This window comes from Corapipo altera, unplaced genomic scaffold (assembly GCF_003945725.1).
Source record: "Corapipo altera isolate COAL_440 unplaced genomic scaffold, ASM394572v1 48b, whole genome shotgun sequence".
Classification (NCBI taxonomy): Eukaryota; Metazoa; Chordata; class Aves; order Passeriformes; family Pipridae; genus Corapipo; species Corapipo altera.
In genome coordinates, this window is record NW_020884884.1 from 3070041 (window position 1) to 3093699 (window position 23659).

Sequence of the window (23659 nt, forward strand, 5' to 3'; positions counted from 1 at the left end):
ATTCAAGTCCTGAGGAGTAGACCACAAAAGAGTGGGGGCTTGCATATATTGCTGGTTTTGGTTTCTTTTGCATTTTCTAAATTAAGAGAGGGGAAAAAAAATTGCATCCTTTCACCATGTTGACAAGCATCTGTAGCTCAGCATGCTAAATATAACCAGGGAATATATGTATAAACTATATAAGTACTAGTATTGTGACATTGTAGAAGATGTTTTTGGTATACCTCCCCACTAATGTTTTCCTGACATGGCTTTTGCTTACGTCTAATAATTCTCAAGAGGTAAGTATTAATCCTACTTGACTTTAATTCTTTTTTGGTGAACAAATGCTCAGGATTCTTTTGCTGTTGAGGTTTTTTGTTCTTGGGGCCTAGGGCCTGATACATTGGTAACAGTAAGGCCAAAAATTTGCTTCAGACTTACTTTTTTCATTGCCCCCAGGATGCGAGAACTTGCCATCAGAGATATGTGTCCTCTTACTCAGACCCAATCATTTACTCAAAAGAAACTTTTTTCTTCTGACTTTGCAAGAACACACATATGCATTTGTTTCAAATTCAGGACTTTGAAATCGGTGCTAGACTCGAGCAGATTTAAAAGAATGAGAAGAGAGTTAAAATCTATTGTGTACAAGTGCATTATAGATATTACCTCTATATTTTCACAAATACCCATGTAAACATGATGTAATTTTCCCAAATATGCAGGCTGCCAAAATATGCTCATCCTTGTTTACCAGATAACAGTGTAGTAGCACTGGAAAGCATATGGGATGAACTCGTTCTTGTTTTTCTCATGGAGGAATATGATATGAGGCATTTGGCAGAAGCTATGTGAAGTTTTCTTCAGCACTAGGATTGGCTATTGGTGTCTTTTTTGTTGTTGGATTCTATTGGCTGCTGCTGCTGTAAATTTGACCCCGTGAAGTGATGGCAGCAAACATTAATGAAAGTTTAAGGTGATTAATACCCCTTTGACTTGAGCCTTTGTATAAAAATCCTCAATTGTTATAAACACGTGTGCCATTATAGGCTTAATCCAGAATGAATGACTTTTCCAGCACAATTAGGTAAATCTCCGAGTTATCAGTTCACCTGGCTGATTAAGCTCATTGAAATACCCTCGTGCGCTAACTTGGAAATAGTTTGACTTTGCTAATATTGAAAAATAACCATGAAATGGTATAAGCAATAAATAAATATGCCTTGGGCTTTGGCCACAATTTAAGGAGGAAAAATCTTTGGGAAAAGGCTGGAAGCATGATATTAACTGGGTTTGGTTTGATATTTGGACAAAGAAATCACTGCTCCGAGCTGAGGAGAGAGATAAGCGCCTTGACTTGCAATAGATTAAGAGCCCTGCATTGGTTAGAACAAACCATGTTTGAGACTCTCCCCAAGTGCCGCCACGTTTAGATTTAAGATTAACTGCAGCAGAATGGTGGAGCGGCTGTTTGTTTTATGAAACAATCACTAATGACATTAAACAGACGGTGCCCCTTCCAACACGATTGTTCATTTGCGATAAACTGAGAGAAGCCCACAAGAGATTGGAAAAGAAAACTCATAAGTGCTTCATTTTCAGGCTCTTACAATGTCCTATTGGAGGTGACAATTAGTGAAAGAGAAGACGAATCTAGCTCCTAATGCATTTAGAGATTTTAATTTTTTTTTGGAGGAGACGGGATTGACAACGACGGCACAAATAATTTGTAAATATTAGCTTTACTCTATCTTTATACCAAGGAACTGCATGGTAATAATATAATGAAAAGGTTTTCTATGTGGATTTTTTCTAATTCTCTCCCTCCCCTTGCCTCTGTCTGTGTGAAGCCCACACTAAGCATTAACAGTACTAAAAAGAGCGTTATCTATTAGTTCAATTAGACATCAGACATTTACTTTCCAATGTATTTGAAAACTGATTTGATTTGGGTCCAATCATTTAAAAAATAAGAGAGCAGAGCTGTGTACAGAGCTGTGTACAGATATCTGTAGCTCTGAAGTCTTAATTGCAAATTCAGATAAGGATTAGAAGGGGCTGTATCTCTGTAGACCAAAGGTATTTGCTAATACCTGAGATATAAAAGTGGTTAAATTCAATATTTACTAATTTAGGATTTCCACTTTGGATTTTGATTAAGCTTTTTGGTTGAAAACTGCACATTATTAAGCCGTGATGAGGGAAAAAGCAACTCTTTCATAAACCTCACTTTAACGCTTTATTTCAAATCATTTATTTTGGACATTCTAATGTTTCAGCAGTACTTCATTTAGAGAAAAAAAACCCACAACAAAACAAATAAAAGCATTGTCCAAGGCCTGTTATAGCATTAAGCTTTTGTTTTGTACACAAAGAAATATATTAATAAAAAGTGGTTTTAAGTGCTTATTACCGAGATGGTTTGTTTTGAAACACAGGCTTTTTCACAGCAGTTTTTACACTTCATTGTGTACTATGAAAGACACACTAAGTAGAGGTTGTCAGGTTCCCATCTGAAGTAGACTACTGCTGGGGAATGGAGCCATTTATGATGCCACTCAAGCAGGACTAATCTAGAGTAGATCTCTTATAAATAACCAGCCAACAAAAATACCAAATCATTCTCCGTTTCTGATTGAAGCAGGCAGAATTGCTGTTTTAAAGAGCAGGAGATGCTCCTTAAGAAGACATACTGCAAGAATTAGTGAATCGCCTGAATATAGTAGCCCGTCAAACCTCGGCCTTCTGGAGGAATCAAGGCATCAGTTTCATGTAGACTAGACTTTTGAGAGTAATGCTTTGTTCTTCAGGCTGTCATTTGATAGACAGGTGCTCTATGGTTTTGTTTCTGTGTTATCGACTCTGGCTGTTGTAAATCTGCTGTTGTAAAACTTCACACTGTATGTTCTCACTTGCTGTAAGTGGTCTCCCCACATGGTGTAAATGCTGATTTACGAACCCTACCTTCTTCAGCCAGGGTTCCTGAGATCACATCCCCCTAGCAAGGGATGGGCTAAAGTTGTCTTTTGTGCATTCAGATGTGTTATGGCAACATGGTGCTCAGTCTTCCAGGCCTTATTTACATGACTAGTCCTTCTTATGAATAATTGAACTTCTGTATATTGCTTATGGAAGGGAAAAAAGACAAACCATTTCAAAGTCATGTCCTCCCATTAGGAAATAGGTTCCTGCTTAAAAGGAAGGATATTCATAAATTTTGGAGGCTGAAGCAACTTTTCTCTGTTTATGCTTAGGCATCAGGAGTACATAATTATTTTTAAAATAATATTTCTGCATTATTGACATGGAGGACTGGGAGGGTAATTAGGAGAATACTTTTGGCTCCAAGGATTAACTTAGCTGATTAACTTGCCTCTTGGTTTGAGAACCACCTATTGTTTTTGGGATTCATAAAGTGTGGAAGGTGCTTACTGATTCAGTGCTGTGAGTCTCCCTGGTACAGAGTGCAGCCAGCACTGACGCTGGTGTCAGTAACGGCCCACCTTTGCCATGCCAACATCTACACTCTTTGCTCCTTCTTTGCTCTTTCAGAGGAAAAACCTTTGGTGAGAATTAATCTCAAGATGAATACCCACCCCTCATACTGTAAGGAGTAAGACAGGTTTCAGTGTTCATCTGGTTTTAAGGCTAGAGAAGTTTTGTCGAGTTTACATCTGTTTCCATCATCTTGGATTTAGTTTTTCTCAAACCTCCAATTGACTCCTAGCATAGTCCCTTTTATTAAAGACTCAGGACAGAGATAAAATAATTAGTTACAGAAAAACTTGAAGAGTGAATGTGAAGAAAATACGAGAAATGGCATCTATAGTATTCCCTGCAGTAACACTTAGTAGCTATATCTTTGTTCTGGCTGTACTAAATTGAGTACCTGAATTTGTTCCACAAAGATGATCTAAAATTACTTAAAAATCATTATATGGGTGATATACACAAATATATACATATATATATATATAGTGTATATCATATATATATGCATTCTAGGACTTTAGATGTTTTCTGAAGCATCTAAGCAGTTGTGCATAACTGTAGGTTAGATATTTCCTAATGCATTTCTAAGCTATGTTGGTGAGTGTTTCTGGCAGGTCAATAATAAAAGGAAAATAATAAAAATGATGTTGCTGGAGTTGTTTGATAAAAGTATTTCCTTATTTCATCGATCTCTAGATAAGTTTTGTTCTGGTATAAGTGCATTCGATTGAAGCAGATCCTTTTGAGTCCAAATTTGGTGATGTAACTAGTAATAAAATTTGGTCCAGTGTAATTGTAAATATCCATCAGATACAAACTGTGGACTAGGAACCAGTAAATTCTCATGCCTGCACTGGTGTATACAAATTATTGTCTAATGCGCAGAATGACAGAAAAAGAATATTGATACTGTTACTGAGAAGATAGACAGGACAATCAGTATTTTGAAATGGTGGACAAGACCTTGGGGAAAATTTAGGGGTGGGGTTGTACCATGTGTCCTTCAAAATATTTGGAATCTACAGTTTTAGGTATCTAGCAGTTTTATGATACACTTACCTTCTAAGAATACTTATGACTTAGGGGAAAGAGGAATGCTAAAGCCAGCATAGTTTCTGACCTAGGTAAGGGCTTCGAGCACTGACTGCAAGACAGCCAAGTGTGACATACAGGATGGTAGTAGGGATAGTGGTCATTGCTGAGCTGCTGAAAGATAGGCAAGGAAAATAGAAAGATGAATGATAGAAACTTGAATCTTTATGCAATTTTTTTTCCTCTGAGTTTAATGTTTACATAGAACTTCTCTGATAAAATGGCAATGAGTTGCTCAAAATGGTTCCTTAAAATAGAGCCCATCAGAGGTTCCTGTCTTTATCCTATTTTCAAACATTTCTTCTTTTTCTGGTACTTTACATATGTATTATCTGTCTGTGTATTTTTATGCCTGTTGGCCTACTGCAGTTTTGTTGTATACAAAATGTTTTAGAGTCCCTGGATCTGCTCCCGTTTACAGTTTTAGCATAGGAATAAGCAACAATTTATCTGTCTCCATCACCAGAATGTACCCTCTTTTTTGTTGGGCAGCATCACAGATACTGTTTGTGTCTGGCTGTTACTTATCTCTCAAGGCAGTCAGTAATATACGATTGAGTGTCATCAGTATGATAGCACTTAATATAATATGCTGAATTGGAATGATAATCCCTCATAGCATGGCTTGTATTTTACCTCTTAGTTTGCAATGTCTCTTATGACTGCTTGAAATAAATGGAGAAATATGCAAAGGACAGTCTCTTCAACAGCACAAAAAATAAAGACACAAAAGGCAGAATGCTTGCATTAAGGTCATATTTAAAAAGAAAAACAAACCAACCAAACAACGCAAACCCCTTTGAAGTTAGGGAATAATCTTTTGACGTCAGAAAACTCCAATGAGAGTTGCATGAATAGTGTGTAGGATTTTGACCTTTACAGTATAGTCAAATAAAGAACATCTAGTACTTGCATTTACTATTCAGATCTGTGGCCAGAAAATATTTAAATGTTCCAGATTGGAAGGTGGCAACTCATTATATTTCTGGCTGACTTGGGACAGAAATTTGAGTTATTTTCCCTAATTGTGTATATCTTGCCTCTGTGGTGGAAGTAACTTGAGTCCAGCCTTCAGAATGAACCTAGCTATTAACATGACCTTAAAGCTGTATCATTTGACTTGGACAAGATGATAATATCTTAAGATCTGCTAGTGTTTGGTAGCTTTGAAAAGCTGATGCATTGCTTCAGAAGTTGAGGACTCAGAAATTAAGGCATGTAATTCTTGAAGACTTGGCTGTCTGAAGTGTGTACAGGGACATATATTTCATGTTTCATTAAAGATGTGTGCTGATATTACTGCATCAGAACATTCATATTTCTTATGTTTCTCCAGACAACAGTTATTCTGAACTAATCACAGCACATTTACCAATTTTTCGCAATGTTAGCAACAATCTGTTGGTTGGTGTTTGGTATTTAAGTCTCTCTTGCCAAAGTTTCAATGTCCAAGGCTAAGAAATAAGTCTGTTTCTTTGAATAGCAATAAGAGAGACTAGTAAGCATTTAAAAAAGGTAGATGGGGTTCAGCTACTAGTATTTCTAACCAAGTTTTTATCTTCTTAAGATTTATTCTGGGAAAAAGGCTGAATGGGTTTCTAAATGGGTTCTTATAGAGAAAAGGTAGTTTAAGGTGCAGAACCATTCTAAAATACTTGCTCTGCATCTGTCTTGTATTGAAAGTACCACGTTCAGCAGCTGCATCTTTTTAGAGCTAAGTGAAACTGCTTAAAATATTTCAGTGGTGTAAGATTCCCTGATAAGCCCTTCAAACTTAGAGCATTCAGCTGGTGCCCCAGGATCTCTCAGTTACTGATGTCTGTAGCCAATATTTCTACATTACCTTGCTGGGAACATAGGTAACACACACTAAGCATCCTTCAGCTTCTGCATTTATCAGTGGAATTGCTTTACCTTGAACTACTGTACACAGCTATAGGTAAACAGAGAAGGATGTGGTGAGAAAGTACACAGAAGAAGGATTTATATGAGGAAAAGTTGCATTTGCTTTGTTCAATGAACAAAAGAAAATAACACTTTGAAAGGCTGCAAGTATTAGCGTGTTATTATCACATCGTACTTTCTGCAGGCAAAAAAAAAAAAAAAAAGGAAGTTTAAAGGACAAAAAGAACTTTTCTGAGAAAGAGAAATCCTCTCTCCACTATCTACGTATTTAGCATAGATGATGTGGTTTGTGTGCTACAAGTACCACCGCTATTTTGTCTGTCTGGCGCGTGATACGTTTGCCAGATTAGAAACATTAGTGCCCTCTATTGTCCATCAGAGAACTGCAAATATTTTTACAGATTATGATCCTTATTATCGTTCTTGGTATCAAACAGATTTTAAAAAAACCCATGCACAATATAAAAGCATATTTCTGTAAGCTAAACTGCTTCATCAAGAACAGTGCATATGGTTTTTTTCACTGTATCAACATTCTGGTACAACTTTTTCCACTTTATGAAATGCAATAAAATAAATTATAACCCTCGCTAGGGGAAAATGTCTTGAAATACCTATAGAAATAGATATGCTTTTTGCTCACATACTTGCTGACAAGTTCACTTCTTTCTGTGTGTATTTTTTTAGTAGCAAAGATATTTTTAATCAAACAATTCTTGAGTGTCTGAAAGGAAAGTGTTTTGAAAGAAATATTGCCTCTTTTTTTCCCCTTAAATTCATATTTTATTTCAAGAAATTGGATTTTTATTATCTTTATAGGCTAGAAATACAAGAGAGTGCAACTTTTCATAAGAACAATAGAAAAATAACGTGGCCGAGCTGTGGGTTTTTTTTTTTTTTACTACTTTAAAGTGAACTGCAAGAATGACAACTTCATTCAAGCAGATCATTTGGAATTACATTAAACAGCTGCTATTAAACAGCTGACAACAAAGGAGACCATTTTGATCTCGACAGCAGAGAGATTCGAGCAGCATGCTCCCTCAGTGATGTTATGAGGAACACATTGTGCTCTTGTATACCAACACGCAGTGTACTCCCCACTGTGCTTGTTGCCAAACACCGTTTTTTCAAATCACTTTGTATTCAGTCAGGGATCCGGGAAGTCCAAATCCAGCCAGACAAATGCAGAACAGCTTAGTTGAAGCAGCTTTAACAGGTGCCATCAGCACAGACTTGTCGAACCAGAGAGACAATGCAAACAACTATGGAGTGGTGGTCAACAGGGTGTGGATTTGCCCCATTGCACATGATGGCACGGAGTAGTAAATGGCTTTGTTGCCACAGAGGCTGGTTTATGGCACTTGGGTAAAGGGGAGGGAAAGTGACAAGGAAAATACGTGGTCACTCCTTACAGACAGAGCCTGCTAGACTTTTATGCTCACATTAATTTGTTCTTCTCAGTCATGCCAGACGCCGAGTGGACCAGAATAAAATGAGCATACCTGTAAAGGGATAAATGGAATGAACGTAGGATTGATTTAAGAGGGTGCTTCCCGTGCTTGAGATAGTTGACTGAAGGATGAGGAATAAAATAAGAGTAGAGATAATTGGATGGGTTCTTGTCTTATGCTGTCCTTGTCTTTCAGGGGTACGAGAGGCATCCCTTCATTATATCACTGTAATCTGCCATTGCTCGTAATATGCCACGTGTTACCCACTAAGCTGTGTTACCCGTTCCCAGTGTGTAGCTGTCCTGCACTTTTTCTGCCTTTTCAGCCGTAACTTTGACCCACTCCATGCTGTTGACCTTCTTCTGTAGGCGTGGATTTTTTTTCAGGTGGTATAACAGTGATAGAAAATAGGTTATAATACTTAAAGCAATTGTATATTCTACTGTTTTCTTTAGGTAAAGACTTCGTGTAGTGATCTCTGAATAACATGAAGGGATGTAGTTGATCAGAGGATTAGAATATATTAGAATATATTGCCTTCTAGCAAAAGAGGGAAATTCCAGTAAATGACTTGGTAAATGTTCAGATTTGAATTTCAAATTGAAACATAATATTTACAGTGTTGAAGAAATACGAAAATTTACTCCCCTGAGAAATTTTGCAAGGCATTAAACTAAATTTTTATGTTAGGCTCTTAGTTTTATGTCTGTATTTACATCAATAGTCCTTCTCACTTTCACAGAAATTATGTGAAAGAAGATGTGGAAAGTTGTCAGATGGGGCTCTGCCAGTCACAGAATGATTCTGCAGGCTTGTTTTGAAGAATAGTATTGGTAAGGACAAAAATTATAAGCTATGCATTAAATGATGCTTAGCTGGCCCAGAAACTAGAGACTTTATTTTCCTGTAAGAAAACCTCTACCTTCATTATTGTTGTCACACTAATGATGGGTAAAAAAAGGAAGGTGTCCTGGACAGAAGTGTTTAGAAATGACTGATTATAAGGGATGTCCGCCTTCTTTTCTTTGTCACATAAAGTAAAAAGTAGCGAATTGTGTTCATGTTGGGTGTGTGCGCTTCCACTGTAGAAGGGCTTTGTCGAGTTTGAGTTTAAATTGGACTGTAGTGGTTATAAAGCTTCACTGTATACCGTGAGTAAAAAAATCCTTACATGGAAACTTTTGTTCTTCGCTTTATGCAAAATCAAGCTACATCATATATGAGTTACCTCGACGGTCAATTCTTCCCTTTGTTTCATCATATCTCTAACCTGCGTTTGTCCGAAGAACCGTCTGGCCTGAAAACCTTTGTTGTACAGGTAATTTGTGAATTCTCACCAAGTCAGCTCTCTCTTTGCTAAGCTAGATTCTTATGGTAGTGAAGTTATTCCTAGTACTCTGCTGTTTATGATGAAGTGACATTTCATTGTACTTGAAATGACAGAATAAAAAGTATTTTCAAAGAAACAAACAAAACACCCCCCTAAACTCCCCCTGTCTCAAATTCTAAAGCAATCACTGCAATTGGACATGGACATTTAATGCTGCAGTTTCTTTTAGATGCCTGTGTTGTGTTGAAGTATTGTGGAAGTTTCTCTCGAGTGCAACAAAGAATTAAATCACTTTTCCAGGTTAGGAATATGGCTTGCTGTTCATTGTGTGTTTGTGGAATTGAGTGTTGTTCTTAAAAGCAGTGGTTCTTGGCTGGTAGCGGGCACACAATTCTCTTGGGCTCAGCCTCCTGGGGGAGGCTGTGCCTCCTCCCTGCGAAAGACAGCAGAGGAGACAGGTGGAGTTTAGTTCTTGGTCTTTGCAGAAAGCCAGCTAGGTATTTCTGATTTAGTTTTGACTTCTTTCCCACGGAGTCCAAGATGTCGCTTTTTCTGAGCTGGATTATATTACACAAGTCTGCATTGATGTGAAAAGAAAGCACTTACTGAAGTCAAGCATTAGGCATTCACATTTACAGAGGTCTGTGTGTATGTTATGTCCAGCATTGTGCAATATCTTGTACACTTATTTTTAGCCAGTAAGGAAATATGCTGTAGAGATGACATAAACACTGGTAATAAGCAAATAAAAAAAAAATCTAAAAGAGATCAGGCTGGAAAATAACTTTAAAGCATCCTTGTTTCTTTACATGCTCTTGTATTGACTTAAAGTAATTTGTCTTCAACTGATACATATTCTTCTCAACATTTAGCTCAGTGTTAAGGAGCTGACACTCAATGGCAAGCCACAAGAAGGCTGAAATGGCAATATCATGAATAGTGAACTCTCTCTTGGTTTCCTTGACACCTGCATAGTGCATACTGCCAACTATGATAAATGGAGCAGAAATATAGACACTTACTAAAAAGATGGAGCAGAAGTTAAAGGCTGGAGCGAGAGACATGGAAAGATGTATGCTTGATCTCACTTGGAAAGAGAAACAAATGGGTAGGGGAGCAACTGAAGTTGAATGACATCTTGAAGACAGGAAAGGACTGAGGCTGAAGTGGCAGGAGGCCAGCAAGAAGAGCAGATGGGAGGTGGGACAAGTTTATTACCAAAGAGGCCATTGGATAGTAACAGTGCACATACTGCTAGAGAAACAGATGAGGTGAGCTGATCATTTTTCTGAATTCTGTCTGAACATGTCTCCTATTCGGATTCCTCATTTCTTGAACTTGGTATACTTTTGGGGAAACTTCCCTGGCAGATGGAAGAAAACTGTGCCATGTGATGCTCAGAAAAGCGATCATCAGAAAGATAGCAGAGCGGGATGGGGGAGTTGAGCTGTGTTCCAGGATATTTGAAGTTGTGTTCCAGAATATTTTTGTAAATGGGAAATATTGTGTTTGTAATTCTAAACTGTTACTCCTGGAAGAGCAAAGTAACATTAGAGAAGCATATTTTGATGAAGCTGAATTGGCCAGAACAGTTCTTCCCTTACTCTAGGAATTGGACAAAATGTACCATGTTGTTTGGTTTGATAGTGGCCACTATTGTCTTACAAATCCTGTGTAAACTGACAGATGAGCAAGTCTCACCTGATGCTGGGAAAAAAACCCAACAAACCAGCTGACCTTGTAAATGCCCCAAAGAGCAGAAGAAATGATGTTTTGCCTGCAGGGCTCATTAATTAGTTGAATTTCTCATCTAATCCTTTTGGGTCAGTTGTGTTGCTTAGTCTACTCCAGAAGGGACAGGCTTGTAGAAACCATCATGACAGGTATCTTCAAGATGCAGTACACAGGCAGAAACTAAGCATGCATTCAGCAAGGTGTATTCTGCAACTTCTGTCCTTGCATGTTAATGAGGGGATGGGGGGGATTATTTTAATTTGGATAGTTACAATAAGCCTTTTAGATGATCTGATTTAAGATTAAAACAAACATTGGACCAATCTGTGGAAAAATGTCTTCCTTGGTTTCTTTTCTTTTTAACTATTCAGCTACTGCATCTCTCTTCCATCTGTGCTAATTGTTGTTTTCGTAAATCAACAGAAACAAGTAGTTCCAACAGTGTAGTAATATGTGATACCTCATAATATCTCTAATACTACAGTCTAGTAAAATATTTTAAAATATTGACATGTTAGTAGCAGTTATTTAATTTTGTTTTATGTTTTATTTATATCATAGTAAGTTTAAAGACTAAATTTTGCTCTGCACTGCACCATATGCATGCACCTTATATGAAATTTGCTCATACGTACACCTGCACAGTTGAAGGTAAAAGTGATCTGTCACCTTGACAGCATTTGAGGGATCTGCAATGCTTTAGGAGGTGTGATACCAAGGCAATGCTAGTATTGCTTCTTGGCAATAAAGCCAGTCTCAGTGCTAAGGATAGTATAAGTCGGCTGTTCTCTTACTAGCACTTGAAGAGGCAGAATGTGCTCCAGCCTCTTGCTCCAACTCATGCAAAGACAACAATGATAGAAGCTTTTGACTATCGGTATTAGTAAAATTTAAAACAATGGGCTGCAGTGTTACTTTGTTCCTTACTTTGAATCCAAGTAAGTGCTCTGCATTCCTCACTGTCTCTGTGATTAGCTACCTTGTTTTTTTGCAATAATAATATCATTTTATGTTAACGTGATGATACTCCTGTCTGTAAATCTTCAAAACTGTGTGAGCGAGAAAAAGATAGAGAATCACTACTCATTGCAACCACCTCTGGGGAGAAATTCAGCATTTGTTCAACAGCAAAGAATAACCTTACCTGGAAGTTCAGGACAATTAAAGTGTAAGCTAGCAATTTAAAATTAGGTATGCTGTGGAAAAGGTATATTGTGCTTTAGGATATACTAACTGGCACAAAAAGATGGACACTCCCACCTACCTCTCCATGCTTGGTACTTCAGATTACTTCTGTGTATATAGATAAACATGTGGATAAGGCCCTTTACAACAAAGTTTCTCATGCTCTAGATTGAGTTCATAGGCCTATTTTGCTACGCTGAGCATTTAAGAGCAAGGGAGAAGGCCAAGAAGACAGATACAGTGTGTATATCTATATCTATATCTATCTATCTTTTTCACGGAAAGCCGGACTAGAGCCAAAGTATCTACAAAACTGTGTCACAGTAATTTTTTTCCTTGCTGTTTAAAGCCCTAGCCTGTATTATAGCTGGCTTAAGTCCTGTCATAACAAAAGTTGGATCTGGAGGTTTCAGCTTGTGCAGGTTTTTTGGTGTAATTTCTAACTTTTAAATGAGACGATATTAATTTTGAAGGAATTAGCCGGAAATTTCTTCATAGTGCAATGAAATGGCATGAGTTAGGCAGCCTAGCTGCTAAAGGTTTTCTAATGAAAACTAGGGTGATATGAAATTTCTCCGATAAAAGGATCTGTAGATTTCATCTGCTGTATTAAATGCCAGCCTAAAAGGGATGGGGGGGGGGGGGGGGGGGTCACAAATGGTTGAGTAGATATTATCTACTTTTACATTCTAGGGACACTCCTCTGCGATCCAAACAAAGCCTGAAAATCTGGAGGGTTGGGACTATTTTCTTCCTCAAGGCTGGCAAGCTCCTTAGAAGTCTCGATCGCTTATTCTTGTATTTTATTGTTATTCTCTTAACCGGTTCCTTTTCGGATGCCGTGCGGGGGTGTCAGGCTGTGGCGTGGCCAGGTGTTTGTGTGACCGCCATCCCCCCAGGGCCGGGGGCGGGGAGGGGGGGACACCGGGAGGTGTTGAGTGCTGAATGTTAAGCTCGTTCCTTTGTATGGCTTAGAAATCTCTGTTGTCCGGAATTGTACAGATAAGGCAGACCCATTTGCTTCATTGTCAGGCAATGTAGCTGAATAGAAATGCAAATGTGACATAAGGGGACTGCGCTGGGGAGGCGTTCGCTGTTACCTCCTATAACAGTGCTCCTGGCTGTTGGAAAATTCCTGCAGAATCCAAGGGGGTGTATGTGTGTGTGTATGTGTTTATTTTTTATTTTAAAATATTTTTTAATAATTAGCTACAGGTTCTAGGGAAGATTCTCCTAAAGAAAATGTCTCTCTCTTGCAGATGCTTTTATTTTTATGCAGTGGAACGGCTTGGTTTTAACTCCCTTATCAAGAGCTGCATGCACTGCCCAGACTAAATTGGGAGCATCTCCACACTGTTTGACAAATAGATTTTTTGTAAACTGATTTAGCCTTTTCATTGTTTGCATTTCATTATATAGCAGACTTCATGTCACAAAATCGGTATTCATTCAAAATAGAGAATTTAGAGATAGGACTGTAGCCAGATAAAAAAATATTGCACAGCTCAGGTCTATTAACCATAGAATAATAGCAAGTCAGTGATCCAAGGGGTAGTTCTTCTGCAGGGAAGGGCTAACATAACTGAGGTCAGGAGTCAGACCTCAGGACTTCAAATGTGGCTGTCACCAGATTTACAAGTAAATCTACTGGGAAAACAGGGAAAATGAAGGGACCTTGCAGGATAAGGAGAGAGAAAGGCAGCCCAGCTCTTTCATCTTAAATCTCAGGCTTCTCAGTGGATGAAGAATAAAAGTCTGATTTGCTTAAGTGCTTCACTTTATTCAAAAACTCCAAGTTGCATCTTCCAAAGCATGATTCAAGGATCTAACTCAATCAGGTTTAGAGAATTTATTTAGAAAAATACCATTTAAAGAGAGCTGATTCTTGTTTTTCTGCCAAATTCATTATTGAATAAAAGACCGTTAGCATTCTGAAAATATGTGTACCAAATGCAAACAGTGCTAAGGAATACAGATATGGTCTTTAATAAAGCTGGCGAAGTTTATGTTAATGCCTTGGGAGCAGAAAATCTGAAGTTGGAGTAAATGGGTCAGTAGGAAGACTGAGTTGCAACTTTTCCTTTTGATATTTTATTTCTAAAAGCCTTTCCAATTTTTTAAAGCCTATTGTTTCCTTGACAATATTAGAGAAATTCTTCTCCTTCTTTTAGCAGTCACATTGTAATGGTTGCATGCAGAAATTGCTTTAGATTTTCTTATTATAACAGCTCCTGGGCATCATCCTCGTGCTTATAAACTTCAGCTGCTTTGGACATACTCCTGGATGGGTTCAAGGCAGGTAACAGCAAGGGTGTTCCCTCGGAAATCAGTATTTCATTGGGTAGTATTCTTTGAACTCATGCTCAGATAAGCTGTAACCGTGTTCTGGGTTACCTGGTCAGTAAACAGACTGTATCATGGTGCTAGTATTAGATCTATTTCCTAGATGCACAAAAATGGATGTGCTTTCAGGAATTAGGTAACCAGGAATCTGTTATGCAATGTTAAAGCGTTGTAGGTAATGAGGAATCTGTTCTGCAATGCTAAAGCATTGCAGGGGTGTGCTACTGAAGTCGACATGCATTTGTTTGAGAAAGGAGTGTAAAATCTGGCTTTCAGGTGAATATGGCATGTAACACACCGTAATTCGGTGTGCTTTCAAATCAGGTCACGTGGAAGCTCTGTTAGCAGAGAAGTGGGGACTTTGGAGGGACAAAATTAATGAGGTGGCTACGAACTAGAATGAAATACGGAGACATTCACTTCTGTGTACATGTGTTGGTTCAGCTTACTTTTTTGCCACTTATTTTTTGTGTGTAAAAATATGAATATAACCAAGAGCCTATAATATAAGACATTTACTTGTGGTTTGCGTAGGTACAGGTGCACACATACAGACACATGGAGAGAAACATATACATCTACAATAATTGAACCAAATTGTTTGTGATACAAGTGTCAAAAGTGCAGCAAGTCTAAAGGATGTACTTTCTGGATCAATTCACACCTTGAGTGAGTGCTTTAGCAGGGAAATATTGACTAGATCTGCTTAAAAGTCATGCTGATATTTTATTGCTTTATTCAGGATACTTGAATCAAATAATTGTAATTCTCACTTTTCCTTTTTTTGTCTTTGAAAGACAGACATTTATACTGCAGACAAGTTAAGCTAAATTTCTGGAGATGTAACACCTGAAATGGAGACAGAGCTGGTGGGAGGAAAAAAAATCCCATCTAATATGAAGACTTAGATTTTCATGTTTCTTAAAAAAGAATATAAATTCAAATTTGCAAGTAAATGAAATAGGCTGAAAGAGTGTGTGTGTGTAATATTTACACCTTAACCATTACACATGGAGCTAAATCTAGTGATTTGAGATAGAATAATTGAATAGGGCTAACTGTCTGGTCAATAGGAGTGAAGCTGCTATAGGACAGAAACATAGTTGATAATAGAAGGCTTCAGCTGCAGGAGGATGTAATTAGGATTTTATGCTGTCATTTGATCATATGTACTAATACAGCCAGAAAAAATGTTTTAATTGTAATAATGTAACACAGACATTTTTGTTGCTATGTGATTCTTATGTATTGTATTAACGATGTCAGTTTGATTCCATTAAATGTTAGAGTACAAGTCTACTAGAGATAGCAGGATTGTTGCACTTGCGTTGGTGTATACTGACATATTCTTGATGGGTATTCTAAACCTTCTACCCACCACTAAGGGGAAATGAATACAGCAGTGAACAGCATCTCAGCATCTGATCCCTTCTGTAAAGGCTTCCTTTAGGACATCAGGTCTTTGACTTTCAGGGGAATGGAGCTGAAGGACCTGGGAAAAGAGCAGTTTGTGGTGAGCTCCATTTTTTTTTTGAACTGCTGGAACCATACAGTTACCATTTGGGAGTTGTATATCCATGAAAACCTTTATTTTAAGTCTCTTCATATTAATGGTTGAGGAAAAGTATGAGAGGTTCTTAATGTCTTCCTGTGCACACAAGTGTGTGCCCGAGAAATCATTTGACCTGGAGTCTAATTATGCCTCTAAACAAACTTTACATTATTAAGGGCTCAGTCAGTCAGCTGATATAGGCATTTAAAAGAAGGCATGTATACAGAAAGAAAAATTAGAAATCTGTTACTACACAGGCAGATTTCAGTGGCCTTCATGGAAGTCTCTACCTGTTTTAGATCTGGATGTCTAGAGCTGAGTTAAAGGTAGCTAATACCTTTTGGTGAGGAAGGATTTGTTTACTCTTGAGCATTTGAACGTAGCCTTTGTTACTGGTTTCTTCCTCGAGTTTCAGAGCAGTTAATTTCCCATGGTGAAAGCTCTGATTCACCAGCACAGTCAGGTTATCCTGAGCTCAGGATGTTTCACTAGTCTCATTTTTCTCCAGTATTAATTCTGTGCAAAATTCTTGCTTCCTAGGTCAGTGAAATGTTAGAAGATAGAGAATCTCACCTTGATCTTGGAGAGAACAGTTATATACTTCTTTATTATATTGAATTCTTCCCTAATAGTTATGGATGACAGGACACCCATGTGGAAAGTCCCTTTTCTGGTTTTCAGGACTTAAAATAGATGCTTTTCTGATGTCGTTATTTATTGTAGTGTTGTTTATTCAACTGTGAGTGTTGAATTTAGTGTTCCTTGCACCTTTGAAAAGTGCAACCCCTTTAATCTATTGTTTTAAAAAACATGCATTAGATGTCAGACAACATAAAGACAGAATGTAGAGATAACCCTGATGTAAGTGATGGTTCCAGTCATCTAGTGTATGGATAAAAGATTTCCAAGGCTATGTTACTTGGCAGTTCAACGTGATCTGGCTGTTTGTTAATCAGAGAACATGAGAAGAACAAAGGAGGGAGAACAAAAATGTTGAAAAAAGTATCGTATAGCTAGATGTACAGGGAGACAAGTAACACGGGGGTGGATTGGATAAAGCAGAGTCATGGAAACAATGAGCCGTAAGAGGGCAAAATTTGTTTCACTTTGTTTCATGTGACTTGAGTTTGTTGGTAAAGGCAATAACATTTTGTATTCAGGCAGAGAGCATGTTCTGTAAATCTCTTCAGTTACCCGTTCCCTGGGTGTCGCAATAGATTAAGTCGCTGTGTGATGATATGACACCGCCATCACTCGTCTTCCTGGGATATTGCTGGAGGCAACAACAAACCTGTGTCTTTGGCACATGTGAAGGAATTTAGTGCTTGAGGGGTTAAATTACACAGGCTCCCCTGTGGATCAGCTTATGCTTGGACAGTAATAATAGCAATAACATTAATAATAAAAGTGCCAGAGTGAAGGGAGTGAGGGGGGAGCAGGGGGAGAAAAAGGAAGAAGAGTGATGGAACATGGGCTGGGGCGGTCGGGGGTGGGGGGAAGGTAGGCTGGAGAATGCCTTGTTTTGTACAGCAGGTGCACCAGCTCCACGTCAGATGTCGTAGGAGCCTCTGCGACATGGACATGCACAAATAGACGTTACCAAAGCTTTGAGAGTGGTTGGTGGCTCTGTGCGTGTCTGCGCTCTCGCTTCAAGCCATGATATCCTAGGGCAGTGTAACAAGCAATTCATGTCAGCTCACAGTAAAGATTATTGGTGCTTTCACTGGGGAAATATTTACGCTCCATCTTCTTCTATTTTTAGAACTTTGAGCTTGCAGTCAGGTAGAAGGGCTGGTGGGGGAGTGGGAAGAGACCCATTGAGGGACACATCTCATCCCTCAATTAGATGGAGCTAAACCCCTGATCTTGCTTAGGAATAGCTGCTGATGCTAAGTTTTCTTCTTTCCCTTCTGGTTTAGTGGGATATTACATTTCACTGCAGTATTGGTGATAGAATGGTATGTCAACTGGAATGTTTTGGTTCTTACAGAAAGCATAAACACATTTTAAGGAAGGTATTTTTACATAGGTGAGGCCTCCAAAAAAACCCCAAAAAACCCAAAAGGTAATATAAGTGCAGAATAAAGTGAACTTAGGTTTGTTTTTTTTTTTTAATTCCTGGGTAGAAAAGCCATCACAGTTAGGGACAGCAATTTATTGCATTGCTGACAAAAAAACCCAAAGCAACAAACAAAGAAAGAAATCTGAATTTGTTCTTTCAGATTTGTTGTTTATCATAATAATCCTTCTAGTGAAAAGGGCTAATTTACTCTTTCTATAGGAATATTTTAAGTGTGATTATCATAATATCACAGCTGCTGAAAAGGTCTAAAATAGGACATTGACCTTGAACGTGTTCCTGCGTTTAGTATGTGGTGCTTAACATTCAAGAAACAATATAACTGCAACTCATTTATTAATGTATAATCTCAAAATGTTAACTCTTGCTCTGTAAATACATGCCACAAGGATTGTAGAAAGCTTGCAGTATCCCATGAAGTACATGTGGTATTTTATCAGTGTAAATATGTATAAGATTTTCAAGATTTCTGCTGGGAATACTCCATAACTAAAGTAAGTTTTCCCTTTGGTACTGCACTAGTTTATGATTTAATTTTTACTGACATTCCACCAGTCATATTATTAGCTTCACAAAATGAAAGTGAAATAATCCTGTATTAATTAAACAGAGCAACTGAATTCCCTCAGTCATCTTATCCTTGGCTGTCTGAGACAGTAATGCACTTCAGTTTCTCTAAAGAAACTTCCACTAAAAAAAGAGCTTGGGGTAATAGTGAGATATCCATATTGAAGTGTGTGCTTGAATTATCTTTAGGGAGGAGACCTTTTTTGGTGGGTGACAGGCAGTGTGTGTGTGGCTTCCTTTTTCTTTCTGGGTTTTTTTTTCCTTTCTTTTTGTAGAGGCTTTGGAAAAGGTGTTTCGTCAAGAGAATAATATTCATTTATAGCAATGTGAACCATTTCTATTCTGTACCAGTGAAGGCAGTCATCTAAATACCCATACCCATGCCCTTGAAAATAAAACAAGGAGAAAATATGGAGTATTTGTTTGAGACCAGATAAATTGAATGTAGTTCAGTAACATGGTAAGGCAATTGCTGTTATTTCACAGAGACATTTTTTTGTATGCTAGAACTGAGTGTAGCAGCAAAAGCTAAAAGCCTTGCTCTGTGTATTTGTGAACGCACTGTGGGTAAGTTCTAAGGAGCATTCAGATATTGTGTTATGTGAGCTTTTTTCCCTAAGATCAAAACAAGGAGTAATTAATGCTAAATACAGCAGATGGCTTTAAAGTAATAACTTGGTACAGTTTGTCCAACTGTGTACAAACAGGTGAGCAAAATCTGGAACTTTAGAAGTGTTAGTTTTTTTAACTCATTAGCAGGATATCCGGGGGTGCACCAAGTGCCTTCCAGTGAGAAACACAAAAGACGAGTAGACAGTGACAATATTGTTCTAATATTAATCTCACTGTAGCACAGAGTGAGATCACATCTGAGTTATGTTTCTTTAAGTAGTGATTGTGAATAAAGAGAAAAATCACATATTTGATGACACGTTGGTATTTATTTCACACTCTTAACAATAAGGTATTTTCCAGCTGGACTTCGAATCAGGTTCCATGTGGTATTGCAAATTTCTATCTAAAGTTAATAGTATATTTCTTCCCAAATAAATTCTCAGCAGCTAACACACTTTCATGATCTTGCTCTTTCCCCGATGGCTTGAGCTTGTTGCTCCTTTTGGTAAATACACGTTTGACACAATGCACTGTTGCAGCTTCTGCGAAGTGCCACTGAATCTTACTTCTTCAGTTGCCTTAAGGTGGTTGTGCTTTAAGAATCTGGCTGTTCAGATGCCTTGAAATGTCTATAGTATTTAAATGTGAAGAAGCTTAAAGATGTACTGTTTGGCACACATGAAAAATCACATGCACAGAGAGATATGGAAATGTAGGTGCTGCTCAGTAATACCCCTTGACTGGTACAGGCACTCCTGACAATTTTTTTCTTCCCCTCTCTCATTCCATTACCACTGTTTTGTATAGACTCCTTGTGGTAAGATTTTGCACTGTACAGTTTGATAAGTTAGTGCAGATGTGTGTTTGCATGCATGTTCTTATTCTGTATTCCCTGATAAAATCCAGTAAACTGATATCTGGCTTGAGCTTTTTTCCCCCCCATAGTACTATTTTTATTTATTTCTACAGAACAGCTTGAGAAAATGAAGGTACACTTAGCCCCAGTTTACTTGCTGCTGTAATCTCTTTACCTTTTTTTCTTTTCCCCTTCCCCAAACTGATCGGTAACTGTGAAACCCAAGTTCAAGAATGTAGCTGGAATTCCAGGCCCCAGTCTGGTGGAGGTGACACTTTCAGTCCCCGGGGGAAGAAGCCAACTGCTTTGTTTATCAACATGCAAAGTACAGCACAGTATTTCTGGTTCTCCAAGAAGCAGCACTGGCAAGGAAGAGAGCTGCTTGCTTGGATGAAAGATGGTTGATAGAAAAGTAGTGATGGCTCACAGGGGGAGAGGAAAAATGTATTATTTGGGGGTGTAAAGGGGGGGCGGGAGATGACAAGCTAACAAGGTAGTGGAAGCCATGTGAACATGAAAAGGAAGGCTTAAAGGAAGACAGATCAGGACAGAAGGAGAGGCCATGTTTCAGCACCTGAATATAAAATCTTAGGAGATAATGAACGAAAGTAGAAAGGAAGCTAACTTGTCCTTTGGTAAGTTTCAAAATGGAATAGCTGTCGTATTTTAAGGAGGGTGTGTTCCAGGGAACTTAATACAGAAAAGTGACTGTATCAAATTACACATGTATAGGGATTCTTTATGGGTGATTTTTTTATATAAGAGAACATGCGAAGATTTGAAAGCACTTTGGAATAAAAAAATTGGAATAAAAAATATTGAAAAAGAGCCATTTTGGGTATAAATCTATAAATGGAGAGATACTCAGTACAAACAATCTATTTGCATTTATGTGTTTTGCTCATGTGCACATGTAAATCAGTTTGTAGGACCTGTATTTTGAGTTCATATAGTCAGATAACTATACATAAAGACTTCATATTGAAGTTCTGATTTGATCCCAAAATCTGTTTATCAAATTGTTGCTTAAAGAAGATGTTCTAATACAGTACTGTGCATTAGTACCTCTCATTTTAAAATTTGTTAAAAACAGATTTTTTTTTTGTCCCTGATGTTTCTACAGAGTACTTAAATTTTACTCTACATTTCAGAGCTTTTTAATCCAGCGCTCACAAGTGAATCTACATCTTGATTACAAAGTTCACATTTAACAATATAGACAGCATAATGCTACTGGTAATTAGGCTTTTACTACCTGCTTTTATACAGTAGTCTGAGCTGTAGTTTTACTGTGGTGGTTCCAATTCCTAAACTTAAATGTATTTATACCATGTTTGTAGGAAGCAGGCCTAGTCTTCGCATAATGTTAAATACATAAGTGCAGTCTCTCTGCTGTGAACATACACAAACGTGTCTATTGAACCTATATATTTTGGAACTTGGTTCTGTTGCTGTGAAACAGATTTGGAGAGGGCATTTGTGTTTCCATTTGTGAATGGTATTACTGTATTTTGAGGGTGTGCACTGATTTGTTTTGATCTAAAAGACTGCCACTTGCATCATTAGGGCTCCAGTCACAAAGATTTTGTAAGAGTTGAGCTGCATTCTAAGAAATTATTGTCTTTCCAGTGTTGATTTTTTTTTTTTTTCTGGCTAGAAAAAGCCTGTGTCTGTTTTCGCTGGTAGGGGCAGAAACACTTTGAACCTGGAAAATAAGTATGGTATCTTAGTTGTAATTTTAGGTAAAGGTAGTAGGTTTTGAGAGAAAAAATGCATTCCTAATTCATTACTGATTCTTTCAACACGGAGTTAGTTACGTGAGTATGTTTCAGTGCAAACAGTGCCTCTAAATTTGAGTATGGTCACTGTGTTGGAACAAGTTTAGTCAGGGACCTTTCATGTGACAGAGAAGAACAACTCTGAGCTGGCTCTAAGCGGTGGTTTGCTGGAACCGGGCTCGGTGCTGTTTATGCAGGCGTGCCTACAGGGCTGTGTGTTTAATGCCCTTTCAGTTCAGCAAAACTTGCTTTACAAAAAAACTAACCCCCCCCCAACACTGTAGAGGTCTAGACACCCTCCCAGATTTACTAATGCAGAGCTACGACAGTGCAGCCCTTATCTCATTAAAATGAGGCAGGCTGAGTTAGTCCACTCTAATCCCTGCACACTTACAGAGGAAATTGATCAGTTCTGGAGCTTTTATTTCTCTTTCTTATATCTAAATACACACATCTAAACATCCAAATATTTGCACAGGGTGTATATATAATATATATATGTTACGATGCAGCTATAATCTGTATACGAATATAGATAGCTGTATTCGCTCCCAGTTTCACCCATGATGTTAAGGAATGGATTTGAGTGCCCGTTTTGTTAGGAATGGTTTTTTTTTTTTTTTTTTTTAGCTAAGTAGAAAAGGAGGCTTAAAATTTTTAAATAGTTAATTATATAATTTTTATGTTTTTATATATCACATTACATATACATAATCAAATTCCAGCTCGCCCCCCCCTCCCTTTTCCCCCAAAAGCAACTCGCACGACAATGAAAAGTTGAGTTACCCGGAGGCTTCGGCAGGCTGCGCTTGGCGTTATTATTATTTGTTTTTCCCCGGCGCCGAGCAGTTCCAAAGGTTAGGGAAGCGGCGGTCAGGAGAGCGCGCCGGGAGCCGAGCCCGGCTGCCGCCTCGGCGAAACGCCGCGACCGGCGGCGGCGGCGGCGCAAACTTCAATCCTCTCTACCTTTGCGCGCAATCCTTAACCGGGAGCCTGCCAAGGTACCTGCCGAAGTTGGGGCCGGGCGGGAAGGCAGGGAGGGAGGTAGGTAGGGAAGGAGAGAGCGCGGGCAGCCCCCGCTGCCCCGTCCGGCGGCGCGGGCACGTCCGCGGGCTGTGCCCCGGCGGCCGCCGCCGCCTCAGGCCGCTCCCCCGTCCCCACCCTCTACCTGCCGCGCGGGCCGCGCGCCGGGCCGCCCCGGCGCCCCTGGCGCCTGATTGGCCGCCGCCCCACCAATCGGCCGTCCCCCCGGGCCGGGGGATGCATATGTACAGCCCTGCTGCATATTCATGAGCTCCGAGCGGGGCTTTAAGTCCTTGATTAGGCGCGCGGGCGAGCTTTTGGTCCCCGCCCGCCGCCGCCGCCGCCGCCGCGCCCGGAGCGCGCCCGTGCCAAGTGCGCGGCGCTCGGCCACGGAAACTTTGCTTTTCACCGCGGGGGCGCACGGAGGATGGTCGCCGGGCGCACATGGATTCGGTAGAACTTTGCCTGCCGGAGCCGCTCTCCCTGCACTACGAGGAAGAGTAGGTACCGCTCCCCGCCCCCACCCCACCGCCGCACGCCGCCTGCCCCAAAACATGACAGGCGCCTAAGACGCCGCTGCAGGTAACGCTGCGCCGCGGCCGCGGGCGGGAGCCGGCCCGGGGCGCTGCGCGCCGGGGCGGGCCGGGCGGGAGGCGCCCGGCGGGAGCGGT

General features: G+C 39.3%; 1 protein-coding gene across 15 annotated transcripts in view; it reads left to right on the plus strand.

The window, feature by feature from the left end:
• The window catches only part of ESRRG (estrogen related receptor gamma), a 396805-nt gene that overhangs the window by 209747 nt on the left and 163399 nt on the right, over positions 1 to 23659 (plus strand). Inside the window, exon 1 of one of the 15 annotated variants that reach the window (XM_027641311.1) lies at positions 22945 to 22966. The exons of 13 other annotated variants lie outside the window; for them this stretch is intronic. Coding sequence is in view for 1 of the 2 variants with exons in the window: in XM_027641302.1 (XP_027497103.1) it covers positions 23433 to 23488 (56 nt within the window). In the remaining variant the exon portion in view is untranslated. Of the gene's footprint in view, positions 1 to 22944; positions 22967 to 23369; positions 23489 to 23659 lie in introns of those variants that run through there. One more of the 15 variants, XM_027641302.1, reaches the window with a different exon arrangement.